Genomic DNA, 20,303 nt, shown 5'->3' with positions numbered 1-20,303 from the left:
TGTAGCTCCAGACCTTCTCTTGACATCAGGATGCAGTGATTGCTTTGATTTTGTGAGAGGATGCCAGTTAAGTGACAAAAGGGTGCTTGGATAATTTGGTTTCTTCTCTAATATTCAACAAAGGTGAGATGGTGGTTTATAAAGTGTCAGGCTGCTGTCTTGTGAAAGCATCAATGGAGTCTCAGTGTCATAATGTAAGCACCCACCCACTCACACTTACAGAAGGAGGAGGTTCAAACAGCAGTGTAGAGCAAATAAGAGACAAAGATAAAAGAGAAGGGCAGAGAAAAACAGGGGAGAGAGAGAGGGGGAATTGTTTTTTTTTTTTTTAAATATTCCACCAAAAAATGCAGGCAGCCTGCCATCTATTGGCTGGATCACAATGTGCAAATGTAGTTTAATATCCCACATTTAGCTGTAGCGTCCTTGTCAAACACTAGGTGGTATTGCATTCCACAACTTCATTTATTTTTCATTTGTATCCATCTGTCACCAAATTATTCAGAAGCATGGAAATGATTCTGACATTTTGAGAAGGCAGGCAACATGTAGGATTACTGGAGATTTACTTTTCATATCGAAGTCAACAATTTCCCCCTTTTAAGAATTACCCTTCATTCATACAAACAAACATTTTCAGTCTTTCCTTTCTTTTCTCATTTTCAGATAAAGCACATTGGGGTTTTGCTGTATAGAAGACCTCATTATGGTAAAATGTATCAGGATAAGGAAAATTGAGCTATGGACTGAAGGCTTTTGAAACTGTATTATGCTTACAATCATCAGTACTGACAACACCAAAGTATGTTCCATTCATCCATCCATTATCTATACCCACTTATTCCTTAACCAGGGTCACATTGATCTGCTGGAGCCTATCCCAGCTCTCTTTGGGTGGAAGGCAGGGGTACAGCCTGGACAGGTCACCAGTCCATCACAGCCAAAGTATGTTGCTATTGCTAAATACTGGAAGATGAAATGCTCTTAGGTGTACAGGTCACCTAAGATTAACACTTTGATTTTTTACACTCATGGCATCCTTTGCAGTGATTACAACGCATCCCGTGCAATTGCAACAGACCAAATGCTGAGTTCAGTTATCACATATTTCTTCATTGTGTCTCTACCTGAGCTATTGTGTTTTACTGCGCTATTGAAAGTCTAAACAAACAGTTTAAAGCAAAGTTGGACCTGGTAACAATAATTTGATAGAGGAGAATGTTTTCCTGAAATGGAATTGCTATTACATGAGATTACTGGCAAACATTTGACAAAATCAGGAAGTGTTTTTATTTTTTTGATCAGTGTCACACGTGTTACCTAAGCCTCCTGAGCATGTTGAGTCAAGTCATCTTTATTTGAGCCCTTAGTCACAGTTACAGAAAATGTGTTTCATAACGTGCATTATGAGCACAATGAATGTAATATGTGATTAGATACTGAATCACGACTAACATGGAGTTGTTGCCAACACAGGTGTTGTCAACCTGAAAGTTTGCTAGTTTACAGTTTTAGATTAATAGAGTTGCATGAGGTGTTTGTAAGAATTGTTAATGATGGTTAGCATTGGTAACACATGACAGTATCCTGCTGATCACTCTGTACAGGTACTGGGTCAATTTATATCTGTTTTTCTTAAACATATGGTGTTATTTCAGGAAAAAAAATTGTGCTTAACCTTTTTGACTGAAGTGCTACAACTTTACATATAAGCTTATGTTAAAGGAAAATATGAAAACAATATCATCTATGGTCAGAATTTTCCCCGTGGAAGTATGATATGATTGACAGTTTTATAAAACCCATTCTCAAAATATAACAAACAGGAAAATGTAGTACATGTAACTACAGCAATGCCAGGTGTACAGATTCATAAATTTATGTTTTAAAGTGTAGGTTTTTAGTAGTATCTCTAAGACCTATATTATGCTCCCAAATGCTCTTAACATTTCGTCAGTGTGTGTAACAGCTAAGTCTGTCCTAAGTCTTTGCAGGTAAATATGTAAAACGTGTTTAGCATTGTGTTACTAGGCCTGATTGATAGTGAGACGTCCCACCCAAGAAGCAGGGACTTGCTGCCCCCTATCAGCAGCCACATGCCCCGCCCCGCTCTATCAGCATCTCCAGTCGGCGCAGAGGAGCTGGGAGTCTGGAGGAGCAGGCAGCGCAGAGTCCAGCGGCTCCCGCGTTCGTCCGACACTAAGCTAAAGCTGCTCCCCAGGCAGTGGAGGTGATGATGGCGGCGGCTGTAGAGAGAGGAGGCGTCCGAGCCGCTTTCCTGAACCCGAGCAGCGGCGGCGGCGGTAGTGGACCGGCACCGATAACCCTCCCGACCGGAGCGTTAACCGGGGCTGTGGTCCTGGGCTCGGGCTCCGGCAGCATGCCCGTACCCATGAACCTCTTTGCGACCTGGGAGATAGACCGATCATCCCCAAGCTGCGTTCCGAGGTAACGGTCATATTGTTGTGTTCGCGAAAAATACCACAAACCACAATGTTTACAAAGCAGCACATCGTAGTAAATATGGGGCTGACAAACAACGCCCTGTTGAGCTGTAACGGTAGAGTCCAAAACACCGCTGGCTAACAGCTAACTAGCCAGGCGGCTAATGCTAACGCTAACTAGCAAATGTCTCTGGTGTCTCTCATGTTCGGCTGTACTCGGGTTTTATCTGTGTAAATAAAGATGCACTCTGCTGAATGGCCGATGTTAAATGGTCAAATCGGCCTCAGTACCTTAGACGTGGTCTCCGACTTGGAGCTGGCTTTGGGGACCAGTCGGTTTTATTTTCGACTTTTATTATAACGTTAGTTAACTGTTGGCTAACAAAAGTTCAGCTAACTAGTTTATCAGCTTGTAGGGTTGCTGCTGCTTAGCCCCTGCTTTGTGGCGACCTCGTTAAACACTGCGAGGATATTACATATTCTGCTTTCCCTGTAGACCTGTGCTGGAGCCGGTTCACAGAGTGCATGCCACCTAATATCAACCTAACTATTTATAAATACATGGGTGACATGGATGTCGCAGCATAGCCTACATCCTTCTCAGCCTTCTGTCTGCAGCTGGCTGGTCATCTGAAATCCACCTCCTTCTGTAGTTTACAGAAAAACATATTTTTTGGGCTGTTGTGTGTTTATGTTGATATACCCCGGTGCGTCTCTGCGTTGAACAAGTGATCGCATACGGCCATAATAAGCAGCTCGTAGCTGACATAGCAGCTGGCACAGGGAGTCAACTGTTTTGATTGTCACTTTGTGTATTCAGATTTACTCCCAGTCACCCGCATTGTCTTCATGTTATTCCGATGATACCGTTTAATGTCGAGTGTTGCAGTATTATTCAGTAATACTCTGCATTAGTATTCATCGTCAGTGAGCAGGCATTGCTTCCACCTGACCAGAAACCTCTCGGGAGCTGTGGGCACATTAATCAGCTTTGACCTAGATCTGTTCCCCTGGCTGGGAGGGAAGTGGGCTTTGCAAGGGGAGGGTTTCCTCCACAGTGGATGTGCATGTGTGTGTGTTTGCCTGCTGCTTCTTCGGTGCCTGCATGAGTATGTAAGTGTGAAAGGACTCATAGCATGTGGAAAACATGGGTCATTTACAATGATGGTTATCTCTGTTCAGATCTCTGTTTAAATGTTATTTGGTTTTGTCTGTGGGCTCTTGGCTCATTTGAAGCCAACTAGAATGATTCGTTTTTGAAGTATCAGTGTTGCGTTTTAATCGGGCACCTCACTGCCCTTACTTCCGAAAATAGGATTGTAATACTTTTCATTTTAGCATTTCAATGGATAGTTAGGTTTTGTGACCTGCATTTTGTATTTTCCACAACAAAAACTGTTAAATGATTCATTTTTGTTTATGATACCTAAGGTTTTAGAGCTCTTTCCTGTTGGTGCAAACAGCTAAGATGTATTACTGTGCAAGTATGTACATGTGTTGTTTTCTGACTTATGAATGTGTTTGAGCATGCTCCTAATGTATGTAGCCTTTATGTTTTAAACCTACAGGCTTGCAGAAAAAGCAGGGGACATGTCAGTGCACTTAAAGAGAAAGGACATACATTACTCATTGATTTCACATAACTCTGCTTCTGTTTGCAATATGCTTTGTGTCTATAGACAGTACAGCTTGCTGTATTAAAATGAATAAGGATGAGAATAAAGTGAATTTAATTTATTGAGTGAATTTTAATTTAATGAGGCATAAATGTAAAACAGTCGATGTTCAGCCTAAGTCTTCTCTAGCTGCTAGACATGGGTTTGTTGACGTCTGAGATGAATTGTTAGATATGTAATGGAGTAGAAGTTGACTTAGATATTGGCGTATGGCACAACAGTTTATTTAGGCTCCAAAGTGTAATGGTAGATTGAACTTAAAGTGGGTAGCAATCTGGTGTGAAAGGTCTTGCACGGAGCCCAACCCAACGTTTGTTATGGGGATTCTGTCTTGGCTTTCTTTCAGGGCCTCGGCCTTTCTGCATGCAGCTGTTTGCTCCGCCACTAGCCTGTAGCAAATGCAAGAGTCCAATCAAATGGCACAGTTTCAAATTAGAGCATGGGGCTGTTAGCAATTGGCTGTTTTTATGGTGGTACTCTAAAACATCACACACAGCTGTTGTTTGTAAATAATTTCAAGATGTTGGATTTAAAAAATTGATCCTCCAGTGCCTGCAGCCCTACTGAAAGCCTTTAGGGAAAGTTTTTCATTCACAACGGAAAATATGATATCAGCTCTCATTAGAGATGGGCTTCGTTGGCATTTTATTGAATCCATATACAGTTTTCAAACTTTTCTTTCCTCTCTACCTTTAGTTTTTACGTGCTTGTCGACTATTGCACAAGATCAATCCAGATTCCCAGAAATATTTAGTATATCTGTTTTTTGGACAAGGAGCTGTTTGCTCTTGCACTAGTTGTTATCAGTTTGCTCTCTCGATGTAACTCTAAGGTGACACATACCATTTTCTTGCTGTGTGAGATAGAATCTTTGACTGGTTTCTACCTGCCAGATGAGTGTTGTTGCAGATTCCTCCTTAGCAGGGCTGTTCGAACAGTTGGACAAGCATTGTTTTTATTTCTACATTGCCGTGCCTGCCAGTCTGCCACCCTCAAATGTTTATTATACCATGAGGCATTGGCACTGCAGCATAGTTTTTGTCAGCAGATTTTTTATTTTTTATTTTTTGTATTTCTTCTACAGTAACTAAAAACCTCTTGAGGGTGCAGTGGCAGCAAAGAGATCCCACCCTTTTTCTCATTTTGCCCCCAATAAATAGCTGGCCAGTGCTTTGGTGATGTTGCTGAGTAACCAAAGATAGCTAAGGGGTAAAGGGCTAAGCAAGACTCCTAAAATGCTTTTCACTGTGTAGGTACAGTGGTTTTATTTTCCCGTGTTGTTTTCCTTTTGTGACAGACATGTGGGAATAATATGCTTGAGGGGTGTACACATGATTAGATAGTGTGTGCCAAGTATATTTCCCTATCACTGTTACTATAAGAAGTGGTGAGAGTCAATGACTTGACAGTAAATACTGTCAACTACTACTGTTTGTTGAGGGACCAATTTCGTATTTGCAGAAGAGACATTAATGCAGAGGTTAGAGCGGTGCAATGTTTATCTACTACTAATAAAGATTGTTTAATAGCATCAGAGAGTTGGCTTCAGATTTTTTAAATTTATTTTATTTATTTTTTTTTTTGTAACCTGGGATTGCCTGTGACGTTCAGTTGTAGGCATCTGTTTCCAATGTGGGGGCTTTCCAAAGAAGTACCACTTATTTGGGTCGTAAAAAATGCAAACTGTTTTCAAGATCTGGTGATACTGTTAGCATGACATTTTATGGGATATTTCCACTCCAAATATGTAGCCTTTTAAGTTCCACTATCTGAGGTAAAAGAGGTGAAGATAGCTTAAAGATGTACCCACTAGCTACAAAACAACCTATTTCCTCTTTTCCACTGACGTTTATCTCAGCTGAACAGAGCATCCTTCTCTCTGGCTGTTTGATTCATGTCAGTCTCAGGATGACCATATCCTTTCGTGAGTGGCAGAGCCTTATCTCAGTAGTGTGCTTTGAAGGCTCTGGTCAAATGTTTGCCTCTTCTCCCCCAGTCCCATATACTATTTTGATGTGTGTTGTGTATGCCAGCAAATAAAGATGATAAACAAAAACAATCTCAGTCTTGGATTGGGATGACAGTATTGCGTCTTTTTTGATCTAGGTCGGTGGCAATGAAGCTGTTAACTATGAGACTTTACGTATCTCTTATGCTGTGGTTCGTGCAGGCATTTATTGTATCCAGAAGTTTGAATTGTTAGTGTGCAATCTCTCTGACCTTAATCTTTTTTGATTTAATGTGTGCTTCTCTGTATGATCATTGAAACCAGGGTAGAAAGGCGGCCTGTCTGGCAGATAATATGAGCTTACTTTATCCTTTCACCTCCATGATAACCCCCCTGCCCCAATCTCAAGGCTTGGATATTGTTTCTTCTAGCAGTGGAGCTGCAGTAATCTGATTTCATAACAGGAAAAGAAGAGCTAGTAATCTGATTCTGCACACAGGCACCGTCTGCTTAATCCCTTGCTTCCTTTGGGAATCATAAACAAATCCCATCCAGTTCCTTGTCAGCCATCTCCAGTGCCCTTTGGGAATGTGACACAGCACTTCATATCACTCTGTCATGTCTACAACTGATATTCTCAAATTCAAATTCAGTGGAAATTCTCTAGTGCAGATTATTTCATGTAAAGGGATCTCTGATAGGTGGGCGTATTTGTAAAACAGATAGAGGCTCAAAGTAAAGACATTGTTAATGTACTTGTTCTTTCTGTGGGCCAGTGTAGACAAATACATGTTTTTAAAGTTTAGTGTTTTTTTTCTAAGTTCAAAATAATGATGTTGTTTCCTCTTGTTATGGTGTTCACGAATATTATCAGTCTTCATGCTTCCCCCACGCTGTTCTGATACTTTGGTAACAGCAGACCAATCAGCACCTTCACTCCCCTGGTTTTATGTGCACTCCCACTGCCTGAAATGTGTCAAAATTCTTCTGGTTTCCTTCCGTGCTCTCCTGGAGGAGGAGGAATTTCCTTGGGAAACATTTCACATATCTGGGAAGTAGCAGCCAAAGCCAGGCGTCTTCACTTTACCCTCAGCTTCTTTTTGTATTATGTTGTTGACCAACAACCTACTCTCTTGGAGGGGTATAGGATTGGAATCGTGGATCGCCCACCCTGTTAAAGTGTTTGGCTGGACTGCCTCAGAGCTTCAGTGAATAGGCACTGAGTGTTCATGTTGAATTCCTCACAAAGGGAAGAAAGGTTTGTTTCCCCTTGCCTGGACCTCAGAATGTGAGAAAGGCCAGATTCTTGTGTGGGTGGATACCAGGGTCTCAGCTAGTGAAGAAATCCAACTATGTGAGCCAACAAGTGAGGCGAGGAAACTATACTCTGACACAGGGAGGATCCTGTCAAAATAAGCACACTGAGGACAATGTCTCTCGTATTTTCTCTCTTGTTCCTGCTCTACTTATTTCCCACCTCTCTCATTCAGGCATTTCCTGATCTTGTATGTGCCAGCAACAACATGCACACACACCATTATTTCAGACACAGAACGGTGGCGTGGATGAATGAGGGCACATGACTATTTGAAAACATAAAGCGTTGTCAGAAAGGTAGTCAGAGACCCTTTGCTACATTTGAGCAGTCTCATAAACAAGCACAGGTGGGGGTAAGTACGGTGAAGAAAATTCAAATGATAGGAATTATCATCAGTGACATTATAAGAATTTAAAATGGCTAAATTAGTTAAATGGAAGAAAGTTGTAATGTCAAAATAGGGCCAGATATACTTGTAGACCAATAGACAATCCTAAGCCTGATGGAAATACTGCAGAGGTCTTGGCTAAATCACCTTCAGAGAGAGGAATCAAAACTTTTGCCTTTGCTATTTAGTTGAGTACATAACAGTTCCCAGTGTCGGCTCTCAAATACCACTGAGCAGGATGCCTTCTCTGCTTGTCTAATCACAGATTAAGGAGTCTGAACTGTCTGGAGTCCTCTTTCTGTCAATATGTCTTTTCTCAGTTAGCCCACACAATTATTTCATTATTTAATCATTTTTCTCATATTTGTGCAAAAACTCCCAATGATTTTGTCGTGCGTCGCCACAGCAGCTGTTTTTCACACTGTATATTTTAAAGAGAATTTGTTATTTGACGGCATACTGCTTTATCATTCCTCTGGACTAATGAGCCTCAACTTTTTTTCCGCTCACCTTCGTTTTGCAGATGTAAAAGTTACTGCTTCATGGATGCAGGCAAAAGAAAGATACACAGATAGTCTGGAGAAACTGGAGCTTGGATGCATTCAGCACATTAGTCAATTGGACATATTAAGTCTGTAGGGAATGGCCTGGGAGGAGTGCTCAGAAAGCACTTTGGGCTGCCAGTGTTCATTTCAACTGCAAAAACAGTATAATTAAATGCACCAGTTGTTTTATCAGCACCAGTGGCTATTGCAGCAATAGACACACATGTGCTGCTCTTGCTTATATTTACACCTTCAAACAAGGTGAATAGAATTTCTAATATTAAGTACATTTTGAGCCTTTTCAACTAGATTTTAGCCAAGACCTTGTAAAATGATTGTCCTTATTGATATTCATATTAGAGGTTTCTGAGCACTTTATCTTTTTCTAAGGTTATATAATAAAGTATAAAACTGCACAAAACTGAAGAATGAGTTCAGGATTTACAATATTTCATTCAAACTGATATTAAGGCTGGTCTGATATGCCAGGAGCTACTTATGTTCAGATGTGTAACAGCTCTCAGGGGTCACTGAACAGGTCTGGCAGGCTTTCCTCGCCATCCATTTCACAGTATATTTTTTTTATCCTTGCAAAATCCCACCCATTCAGCGGGACCTTTAAAGCTGAATCATCTTCAGTGATTTTTGAAAAGACCTTTGTAATCTCTGCAAGGCATAAATACTAGAATCTGACATACTATGTACAATTGGATGTAGTCATGATGTTTTGCAATTCCAAATATTTCCTACTATTTAAATGTTGCGCAATAATGATAATGCCAGTTATTTTGCTCCGTTTAGAGGACATTTTTCAAGTAACTGTTTTAACTGACAGGAGACTTTATAACCATGCATACTCATGTGTCATGTTAAAACACTGCAGGGTAGCTCTTTGAAGGTTTTTGAATTTTTCTGGTCAGTAGGCTAGATGGAGAGATTGTTATACACATGGTTTTGCTCTTGAGTGTTGGATCCTACTGGTAAACTCCAATCAAAGGAACATTTCTGCCATAGAGACCGTACACCTTAATAGGATTTTAAAGCTCAGCTAACCTTGGCTGGGGCTGTGACACTCACAGCATTCACCTAAATCTGTTTGACTCGCTACTATGGAGTCATTCTGAAATCAGTGGGGCCAGCAGACCTGAAGACCTACCTTTAATAAGAGGATATACTGTAGGTTACTGTAGTTAAACCGATTATCTCTGCATTTTCTGCACTGTAGGGAGCTATCATCTGTCATGTTACCTCTGCTATGATGTGCTGTTGTTGATCTGTTCAAGGTGTCCTGCTTTAGCTCAGATTTTTCCTGTAAGCACGCCACGTCTGGTCTGATCTTGTCTCCCGTGGCCACTACAAACATGGGCCTGCTGACTTCATCAGTTTGCGGTTAGGGCTGAACAAAAGAGCTGTTTAGCACCGCATACATGACAACAAAGGGCAGCCATTTACTGAGTTCCTGAAAATTTCCTGACAGATCAGTGAGGCATGAATGATGCAGCTTGGGGTTTTATGTTTAATTGGCATTACAGAAGCTAATTATTTAAGAGAGAAGCTAAAGTAGTATGATAAAATTCAGCTAATGCATCTGAAAGCATTTGGAAGGACTCTGCTGAACTCTGACTGTAGTGCTCTGTGACTGCTGACTCACAAATCTTGTCAGTTTGATTGTGTTATTGTGTGTTAATTGTGCTTGGTGCCAATAGGTCCGGGAGAAGCTGTTTCACAGTGTGTTCTGGGCTTGATTAAAAAATCATCATCCAATTCTTGCATTTTCTATTGCTTCAAACAAGATTTTCCCCTCTGCCTATAATTGCAAATCGCTGCTTTCAGAATGGAGGAACTTTGGAGGAAGTTCCCCTTTTTTGTGTGTCTTCACCGCAGGAACTGAAAACTATAATAGTTCTTAGAACACTGTTTCTTCCTAGCTCCTACTTTGGAATAGGTACTTTTCAGTACAACAGGAACCACAAGTGATGTACCTTTACGTGAATTCATCAAACACTAACTTATGCCAATGCAGCACTGGCAAGTGGCGTTTTTAAAAGTTAATTTTACTAGCATAAACAAAAGCTTTACACCGTGGGGGGAGAAAAACTCACAAATGGACAGATGCCAAAGTCCAGGCTACCTGCACAACAGAGAAAGTTCAGAGAGATCTTGAAAGTCGTGAAAACTTTCGCTAGTGCTGTTCCTTAATGTCATGCAGAAGTGATGTTGCAATGTCAACTATCAGGCGGCTTACGGTACTTCAATGTTCCTTCTGGCAGTGTGAATGCATACTGAGAAAAGGACCTTAAAGTCTGTAGTTCTCGAGTCTGTTGAGGTATTTCCTAGAGTCCCTAGAACTGTTTGGTCTGAAAGCCCCTGATAGGAAAAGCACACAATTATCTAGAACACCCTTCATTACCAGAGAGAGATCTTTGAAGGATTCTACCAAACACCCACGCAGCAAGAGCATACTGATCAAATATCTGATTCAGACCTTACAGATGTGTAGTCAGTCTTTTTCTTAAATGAACAACCCACATTATATGTGGCACTGAGCTCCAATGGACGGACCCGTGTAGTATTGCTCAAAATGTGGTGGTAATCCCAACAACAGTCCAACTCTACAATAATTCTAGGGAGCCCCATGTTCACCGATTTCACAAAGACCATATTACAGAGTATTATGACAGATTTGAGTACAGCTATTACAACCTAATCTCCTGCATTCTCAGAAACAACTGGCTTATCCCTGCTGTTTATCTATTTTTCCATTTCATAACATGTCCCTCAGTGTGACTTCATACCTGAGTGATGAAAACTGTCCTGCCAGTGTAGTTCCTTTTCCCCATTAGGGGTTCATGGCAGGTCTGCAAAATTTCTAATCTTTGTTACCAGTCTGTCTTTATTCTACATTTTTCAACTAAGAAGCTGATCTTATAATAAGTACGTTCTGATAAACACTGACAAATTGACTCCCTGGGGTTTGAATATTTATATATGAGTGTGCTTGCTCTCTGTGTGTCTTATTTGTGGGTTTCCACAGGTGCTCAAGTTTTCTCCTACAGTCCTAAGATATGCAGGGTTGGTGCAGTAGGACTGACAAGGAAGTTGTGCCTTTAGCCATAGCTCGGCCAAAATATTGCCATTGGAACATACTGAGCATAGAGACGGAGAAAGAGCATGTAAGAAGTGAAGTGTTTTTTTTTTTTATGTTTAAGACTACTACAGAACTGGGCAAAAATAGTAATTGCAGCCAAATATTGTAAGAAATCGGTTTAGTTTAATCACTAGTCAAGCTTAAAGCCAAGCCATCTCATTAACAAAATAATTCATATTGTATTTTGATTAGTGGATGCACACCATCTGTTGTTTCGCATTGTGAAAGTTAATGTCTGATGTGAAATATTCATTCTTACATCTTTATTGTAAGAATATATTTGTAAAATTGGCTTTCATGCTGATGTCTGACATTCAGCAATGTGTTAACATCAAAAATGCACACACACACCTTTAGAAATCTTTTTGGCACATCACAAGTCATCCTACGAAGGCTCATTTAATTTCAGTCTTACTTTGCTGGATTTAGCATCTTGAGTTATGTTGTTATTGTGACCATTAGGATGAGCCTTATACATACTGTAAGTGAGAGAACTCAGGCTTTGCCAAATTAATAGCTTCCTCTTGTTCTCTTTGTGTACCCTGGTCACAGCCTCTTCCTCCTCTTTCACTGTGGCCTTGAGAAGATTTCATTCAGGGAATTAAAGCCCAACCAGCATATGGCCATCTGGCACACATAACCAGATATTTGGGGGCTAAAATAGCTTTTGCATGCAAGCCTAAGTGCAGGCTAAGCTCTTATGGCACAGCCTACTGTGTGAACTTGTTAAAACTGATCCATTCAGTCTTCAGTCTGGATTAGTCTTCATCACATATAATGTAGATTGGATTCAAAAATAATTTCCACTAAAAGTCCAAAAATAATTTCCATTATTTTTCTGATTCGGTTCATGTTTGCTATCTCAGTTTCCTTCCCATCTTTTTCTAAGAACTGTGTATTTGAAACCAAAACTATGAAAGGACTTAATCTACTAAAGAACATTTAGGTGGGTGGTGTGGGCATGGATTTAGAAAATGGAGAGATTTGCTTTGTGCCTAGTCTCTTTGTTTCCAATTTGAAGAACTATGAATAAAATATTAAAAAATAATAATAAAATAAAAGGAAATGTTTGTATTGCTGCCAGAGCAAATCTCACTCTCTCCATTGGTTAGTCCTCACTGTGAATAGTCTTGCTTCTGTTTTTCCTGTAGGGAAATGAAATATTAAGAGGAAGCAGCTTTTAGACTACTGTACCCTTTATTTGAGCTAAATTATGCAACTAGACATGAACAAATAATGGCATGAAAAGAGAACAAAGTGCCTCTGCTTTCCTCAGTGAGGGACTTAACTGGAGAGAAAGGATTTTGCTTCTCCCCCACATACAACACAGCACTATACGCAGATTCCTTAAGAGTTTCAGTCGGTGTTCAGACATGCTTTATTAAAAGAATGTTACTGCATTCACATCACAAATGGAAAATACAAGAAGCTAAGCACTAAAAGCATGACTTGGACTCTCTTTTTTTTTTCCTAACTTGGGAGCCCGCAGCACATACCGAACATAGACAGTCTCTTTTTCATTCAGCCCTCTGTTACATCACTCATCCTCCATCCTCCGCTTCCCCCTGCTTTATGCCCCCGACAATTGCTGTGCACTGATCCGAGGGCATGGAACTGGCTAAACACCGAACAGCTCGAATGCTGACCAGGGGAAAAGAATTACACAAGTGTGTTTCTGAATAGGCAGCATAGGGTTTGTTGGCCTTTTCTAGGCATGAACAAATATGGAATGCATGCCTATTTGTCATCTGTACTTGGAAAAACATTTTTTATCAGCCTGTTTTTTTTTTATTGATATTTTTAATTTAGCTTAATTTAGCAGCTTACTTAAGCCTGTTCCTGTCACAAGTTACCAAGATGCTGCTGTCAATAAAGTGGTCCAGAAAAAGCATAGCAAGAGAAGCCACATGGACTCTTAACATACCATTTATGTGATCTTATGGTTAATTATTAACACATAGTAGGAACATTTTAAAGTGGAAAGTAGAGCAACAAAGCCCCTGTAGCAATGAAAAGAATCATCAGGGTAGATTGACAGAACATCTCTCTGCTGATTTGTGCAAGACTGGTATGCACGGTCAGGAAGATTGAATCTATTATCAAAAATTAAGGCCGACCTACAGAATATCAAAAACTAAAAGAAAGACTTGAATCTCATGAATTTATTACAGTTGAATCGGTCAAAAAAAATTCTCTCTTTCAAATTAATTGGCTTAATTTTTCTTGGACTTTCGCTAAAAACAAATCAAATTGTCACTTTTTGCCTTTTATTATTCAGTCGGTCAGCCGTAGAGAGGCGGACAGGAAACAGGAGGAAGCGATAAAAGGGGGGGGGACAAAGTAGCTTTGAATGTACAGGAATTGTTCCATTTTAGTGAAACTAGTATTGACCTGTGGTGTACTTGGTTTTGTTGTGTGCTGTCTACACAACACTAGGAATTACCATTGTGGAAATATTATGTATAAGTTTATCGATTTCTTATAACATGAAGAAAATTAGATGTGATTGTTCTGTTAATGTTTTTGTTCTGTCTTTCCAATGATTTGAACAGAGAGAACGCTCTGTGGTCTCAGTGTTTTTGTCTATAACTTATATGTTTACTTTCTCACATGCTTTCAGTCACATTTGCTCAAATCTGATGCTGAGGCTAACACTGGGGAGTAGATTTCAGATTTGCAATTTCCATTTTTTTGGAATATCTTTTGATGTCACTGTAATATGAATATGTCTCCTGACACACAAGCAGTCTCCATACAGACATATCATTCGACCAAAGAGCCAAACTCACAGCAGCGAGTGACTGAAGCTTGGTGTTGGGCCAGAGGTTCTCTTTGAGACCTGACTCCGGAGAAACCTGTGTAAGACTCTGTGTGTTAAAGAAAGCAAGCCTGACTCAGGGGAGGGTGGGGGTCAGAAAAGGGTTAACTGAAAGGATTATTTGTTGTGGGGCTTGTCCCTGACTTTCACCCTGCTGTTCACTCTTAATCCACCTTCCACAACTGATTTGATTTCCCCTGATATTCCAGCAGTGCCTCAATACAGGGATGAGAAATTGTTCAGTCTGCACTGAACTGACACTTGTCTACGTTCTAGCCTGCTCTTCACCTCTGGTGATTTAATCCATCTGAGAATCTTCATACTTGAGCGATAAAGTGTTTAAACTTGTTCGTCACAGAAATTCTGACATTTTCAAATTTTTGTAACTTTTCCTGCTACTGCTTCTGCTTATTCTTACTAGTGTAGAGCAAATGAATGAAGCAACCAAGATAAGATAGTGTGACATGCCATATAACCCGCAATCACAGGCCTTTTATCTAAAAACCAAATATTTAACCGTGGTTGTTTGAGTTTACTGCCTGATAAGACGTTTTGTTTATCCAGCACAGATAAATGTGAAAGGATTTGAACTCAGCCACAGACGGACCATCTTTCATGAGTAGCTCTCATTTCCCTTTCCATCAAATAAAATGTAGTAATGGTGATTGGTTTGAGATTTAAAGTGACTGACATCCATTACTGCTTAGCTATGTAGCTTTTTATGTCCTAGCATCTAGTGTCTGCTGATTTTGCTGTCAGGACATTGGTATCTGTTGTGACACTACTGTTTATCAGTACAGCTATGGAGAATTCAGTGCCTATTTGTAGACGTTTTTCAATAGAATCAGTTGCTTATCTAAGCCTAATGCCTTGCACTTCACATAAAAAAAACACTTCATCTTTGTTTTCTTTCCTTAGTAAAGTTGGTATGTCATTGGGAGCAGCCTGTATAATCTAATGGGCTTGAGGGAAGTGGCCTTGTAATCTAATGGCCTCACTTTACTTTAGAGACCAAAAAGGTCGACAGTTAGTGACGGCACAGTGAGTGACTTAGACGGGCTAATGGGCTTAGATGGAGCAGCACTACTCGTGCTGCGGCGTGTGATGCCATATAGGCTAAAGCTTTTAGCTGTAGAGTGCTCAGGCCCCTACTGGGCACCGTCTTATCAGAGCTGTGACACACCCCCTCCCCATAGAAAAGGTTAAATGTGAGTGGACTAAAGCTAGGTCTATTTAGAAACCATAGTTTGATTCAAAATCTGAACAATGCAGGTGAGATGTGAAGTTTACTCAACACTCAGCTGGCAGTTTATTAGGTAAACCTAGTTATATCACATGCAGTTTAATACAACAGCTCTGCAATACATTCATCTCTAAAAGGCTGAATGCCCAGTCTTTATTGAAACTATTTTAAAGGGATGTTGATTAAACATTGGTCATTTTTGAGGCTGTACTTTTCTCTACCCTCATTGATGTGTCCTGACTGTTTCAAAACCAGCAAAAGGCTCCATAGTCGTATTACTAAGGTGCACGTATGGATCAGTAAAATCTATAACAATCAGGCAATGAGTCAGCTTCATCAGTGCAAGAACTAAAACTGATTTTCCTCAGTAGGCTCTTATTATTTCCCTTAGTAGGGAAACAGAAATAAAATGTATGCATCACTTGCTTTCAACTGCCAGTTCACAGAAATATTGAACTGTAGACTGCTGTATAGATTTTCCCACCACCCGGTCTTCTCTATGGATTGATGAATTGATAACACTGTTGTGTTTCATTCCTGCTTGGCACAGTGAAGCAGTGATCCCACCCCAGGCGCTCTGGGAATGTGGGAATGACATGCCAAAATCGAGAATTAATGCATTTTTCAAGGGGCTTCTGCAAGCCCGCATTTTGATCTTGAGTGTGTGCCAGTTGAGTGAAGAGGGGGGCCTTGCCATAAATAACAGCCCCCCCTTATGTTTATGTAATCACAGTATACCCATACTGATAATCCTGTATAAAACTAGCAGATTTATTCTGAACCCAGTGTATAACTATGCCACCTATTTTTTGCACAGATTAGTGTTTTTGTTTGACACCTGGTCTGTAAGTGTAGTGTTTGGGTGGAACTGGCACTGTAGGAGCACAGGGACAGACTGGCACCAGGCCAGAACAGATGGCCATGAGTTTCACTTACAGCACAACACAGTGGCAGGCTGGAGTGGAGGTAACACCTCTGCCTAATAATAAAAAATCCCTAGGTGACCCCTTCGGTGCCTGTAGCCTCTTTAAATACACATGAATCCCAGTTTGCTCAGAGAGAGAGGGAGCTGTGACAGGATGGAGATGTTTTTAAATCAGCAGCCCTGCTTTCTGTCTCCTTCCCTCCCCGCTGTGGCTGGCTGGTGAGTCATCCTCGCCATAAGGCAAACTGGGTACATGCACTACCTACAAGTTTGAACATTTAATTACTCCATCCTCAAACAGATTTGTATTTGTTTTTCTAACTCACATGAGGTAACTTAGGTAAACATGCAGCAGGTGGATTGGCAATTTATTTATTTTCTCCCAATAAAATATCGTAGAATGATGTCATCACCTGTTTGGGCTGATGGGAGCTTCTGCGTGGGAACACCAAGTTCCTGGTCCATTCCTGTTGTTAAAATTTTTATATTGTATCATTAAAGATACATCATACTGGCTGCTTGGATAAACCTCTCTCCAGATCCAGTGTCCTTTGGCCAGATTTCTATCTTTTCCGCCTGTGCTGTTAATTTTATCAATGAAAATTATGAACATGATTCATATTTAACATGGTGTAATAATCAAAAGCACCTAATTAAATATATTAGTCAACCTAACAAGTAGAGTTCATCTTTGCATCTGCTCGTTTCTTATCTTTTGGTTTCCTTTAAAAGATGAGCACACTAAGTTCATTGTTAGTTTTAGTGTGTGGGATTTGTGAAAAATAACAAAAGCAAAGGAAATCACTGTCCTTCAATGTCTGATAAATATTTGCAGTCAGCAGTACGTGCCATATTACATGTGCAGAAATCTTTTCCTTCTTTATCCCTGCCAGCATTAATTTCAAAACAGACCATCTCGTTGTTGTCTTTAACACTACAACTTCCTTTGTGTTTGAACGTGATGAGTGTTAGTGAATCATACTTGCCTGGCATGGAGACTGCATGAATGGAGTTTTGCCGACTGGCTCTTAGGAAAAGTGGGTGACTAGATAGCCGTTTACTTGCATTGTCTTTTTCCCTCCACTCAAAAATACCAGTCAGAGATCTATTGAACTTATTTTGAGGCATACATATGTAAGTATATGTTTCTTACTATTTTACTAAATGATGAAGAGATGGCAGTGAGTCACTTTAAGCCTTTGTGCTTCTACATTTTAGAATGTAGCAGCGTGCTCAGACGGGGTTGACAAAAGACGTTTTACTGCACTTTTTACTTGTCATAGCATCAGGACTATGTCACCTCCTGTGGGAATCTGTCCATAAAGCTGACAATATGAATCCTTTAGTACATCATCCGTTTTTCTAAGAAGAATAAAGACAACAAGGCTGCAATGAATGTTGTTTTGTCAACTGTGTATTTCATCCCCAGATGCTGCAGCATGTCATGAAGATGTGCTCACATTGTGTTAGTCATGCCTCTAAGCTGTTTCTTTTTCTCTCCCTGTTTTCTTGTTCTTTCTCTTTCCCACAGGCTTTGCAGCCTCACACTGAAAAAGCTGGTTGTCCTCAAAGAATTGGACAAAGAGCTGAACTCCCTGTCGATAGCTGTGAAAATACAGGTGAGTGGGTTGATCTTGCAGGTGTGGTTGGTGTTGCGGCCTCGGTTGCAAAACATTTGATTGCAGTGTGTCATGGTCTGGACGGTGTGGCTCACTGTTCCTCAACTCGTTCCTGGGACTTTAACAATATCACAAAGCCTAGATGATGATAATTAATGTTCCTAATCCTGCCCCTCCTTAGCTGCACAGGAAGCTCTGGTGAGTCACATCCACTCAGGTATTTTAAATAGCAGGTGGCAGGGTAGTTTTACCACTCTAAGCAGGACCAATAGCACCTTAAGATGGATGGTGCATCTTACATTGATTGCTAATGTATGTTTTTGTAACCAAGGGTGACACTGACATTTAAGACTTACCAATAATTCCTTATACGTAATGCAAAATCAATATGTGTAATGATTAAAGGGAAATTAAAACACTGCAGGATAGAAGGGCAATAACTGCAGGAATAACTTGAGGTAATTTGTTTTTCTTACATCATTGCAGCAGCACGTTCCAGTTCAGCGAATACAGCTGTAATATCATTTATATGGAATTCAGAGAATGCCTATAATTTAGAGTGAGCATTTTGGAAAAGCAGGGAAAGGCATCCCACTCCCAGAGTAATGTTTTGTTTGACTGACATATTGTTGGCAGCGGGTCAAGAGGTTCTTTTGACTTGTGAACGTCTCGCCCCCATCACCATCTTCATGTGTGTATGTATTTATGTTGGAGACAAAAAGTAAAAGGGAAACAAAATTCTGGAGAAGACAGGCACCAGAGTTTTTTTTTTCCCCATTGTGATATTTAAAAAACTGTAACTAATGACAACCAGTGTGCAGCATATTGTGTTAGAAACAGATGCTTTCAGTGCAGAAAGTCATATCTTTTAATCTCATGTCATAGCAATGACAATTTTCTTTCCCACTCTTAATATTGTTTTCCTCATTATGACATTTAATTAAAATTTTATGCAGTACTGAGTAAAGCAAATTGCCCCATTTTTACTGTCACCCTGAATGAAAAAGCAACCAACCAAGTGTGACTTTATCCATGAGCTGTGCTGTCTCCAGAGCGTGAAATCTCTCCGTTTCTGCTGAGCTGCCCGGAGGACAGCCGAGCAACGCTCTGTTCACCGCAGCTCCGGAACTGGAGCATTAAATACAGTTTCCAGCCGGTTTGGTTAGGACAGAGACGCTGAGGGGATAAAGAGACATTTGAAGAAGAAAACAGAGGAATAAGAGAGTTGTTCTCAGACAGTGAATGACAGATCTTAATTACCTCATGTCATCAGTTCTCTGTTCAGCATACTGTGGCTGTTTCTTTCCTCTCTCTGGGTCTCATCAGATTAAGCGGCCAACATGCAGAACCCCTGTAACAGCAAACCATTTGGATTGTCTCCCAAAGCCACAGGAGTAGGGATGATGAGTTTGCAGTTCAGTCTGCAGGAGGCCCTGGTCCCTTGGAGAACACAGTCTTCTTTCTCTTGCCCTGGAGACTGCTGGGTCACTTCAAGTAGCATAGGCCTCCTCATACAAATTTTTTTATCACATTCGGTGGCAATGTGTGAAGTTACACATGCACTACATAATTAAGCTTTGCATGTCCTGTCTTTCTGTGTGCAGTTGCCTGAGGTAGCAGCCAGATATCGATGTCAGCTGGATTAGGATAGGAATGGCATGCAATCTGCATTACAGTGCAAGCTGCTGTCAAATGTGCTTCCATTTGCAGTACATTCAGCAACGATCAAATCCTGCTTGTGTATACCGGTATATGCATATCAGTGTGTTGAGTAAAGGCAGAAACATCAAAAGACATTTAAAACCTCTTCATTTCATTTGCACATTGAGCTCTTGTTCTGACCCCAAATGACTTCCCATGTTTGCTATAAACAAGGGAACAAATTTAGGGAATTTAATATGTTTTAAAAAGTAACCTTAAGAAGAAGTGTGAAGTTTTGTGGAGCTCAGTAGAGTAGAGGGGCTATAACATCCCCCATCTGGCCCCAAAAAGACAGTACAAAAACTTGTACCAGAGAAAAGAGGGTCAGAGAAAGGGGGAGCAAAGGACATTCAGTACAAGCTTTCTTTGCCAAGGCTCTGTATTGTTAATGCATGTCAGGCAGTTTGAGAGTGCTCAGCTTTTTTGCCTTGATTCATTGTACCGGTTTCTGAGCATGAGAAAAGCGTGTATACAAAGCTTCTTTGTGGACCTCAAGTTAGTGACAAGGTCAGTCTGTCAGATTTACCCCT

At 40.5% G+C, this 20,303-nt stretch overlaps 1 protein-coding gene across 1 annotated transcript in view; it reads left to right on the top strand.

Annotated features, from left to right (window-relative positions):
• The first annotated feature begins 2,099 nt into the window (after window positions 1-2,099).
• The window catches only part of LOC113131469 (phosphofurin acidic cluster sorting protein 2), a 38,203-nt gene continuing 19,999 nt past the window's right edge, over window positions 2,100-20,303 (top strand). The window contains exons 1-2 of the mRNA XM_026308744.2: window positions 2,100-2,448; window positions 17,985-18,072. Of these exons, the coding sequence (XP_026164529.1) occupies window positions 2,234-2,448; window positions 17,985-18,072 (303 nt within the window). The 5' untranslated portion in view covers window positions 2,100-2,233. The remainder of the gene's footprint in view (window positions 2,449-17,984; window positions 18,073-20,303) is intronic.

This window comes from Mastacembelus armatus, chromosome 15, assembly GCF_900324485.2.
Source record: "Mastacembelus armatus chromosome 15, fMasArm1.2, whole genome shotgun sequence".
In the NCBI taxonomy this organism is placed as follows: Eukaryota; Metazoa; Chordata; class Actinopteri; order Synbranchiformes; family Mastacembelidae; genus Mastacembelus; species Mastacembelus armatus.
This window is presented reverse-complemented; position numbering and strand designations above follow the sequence as displayed.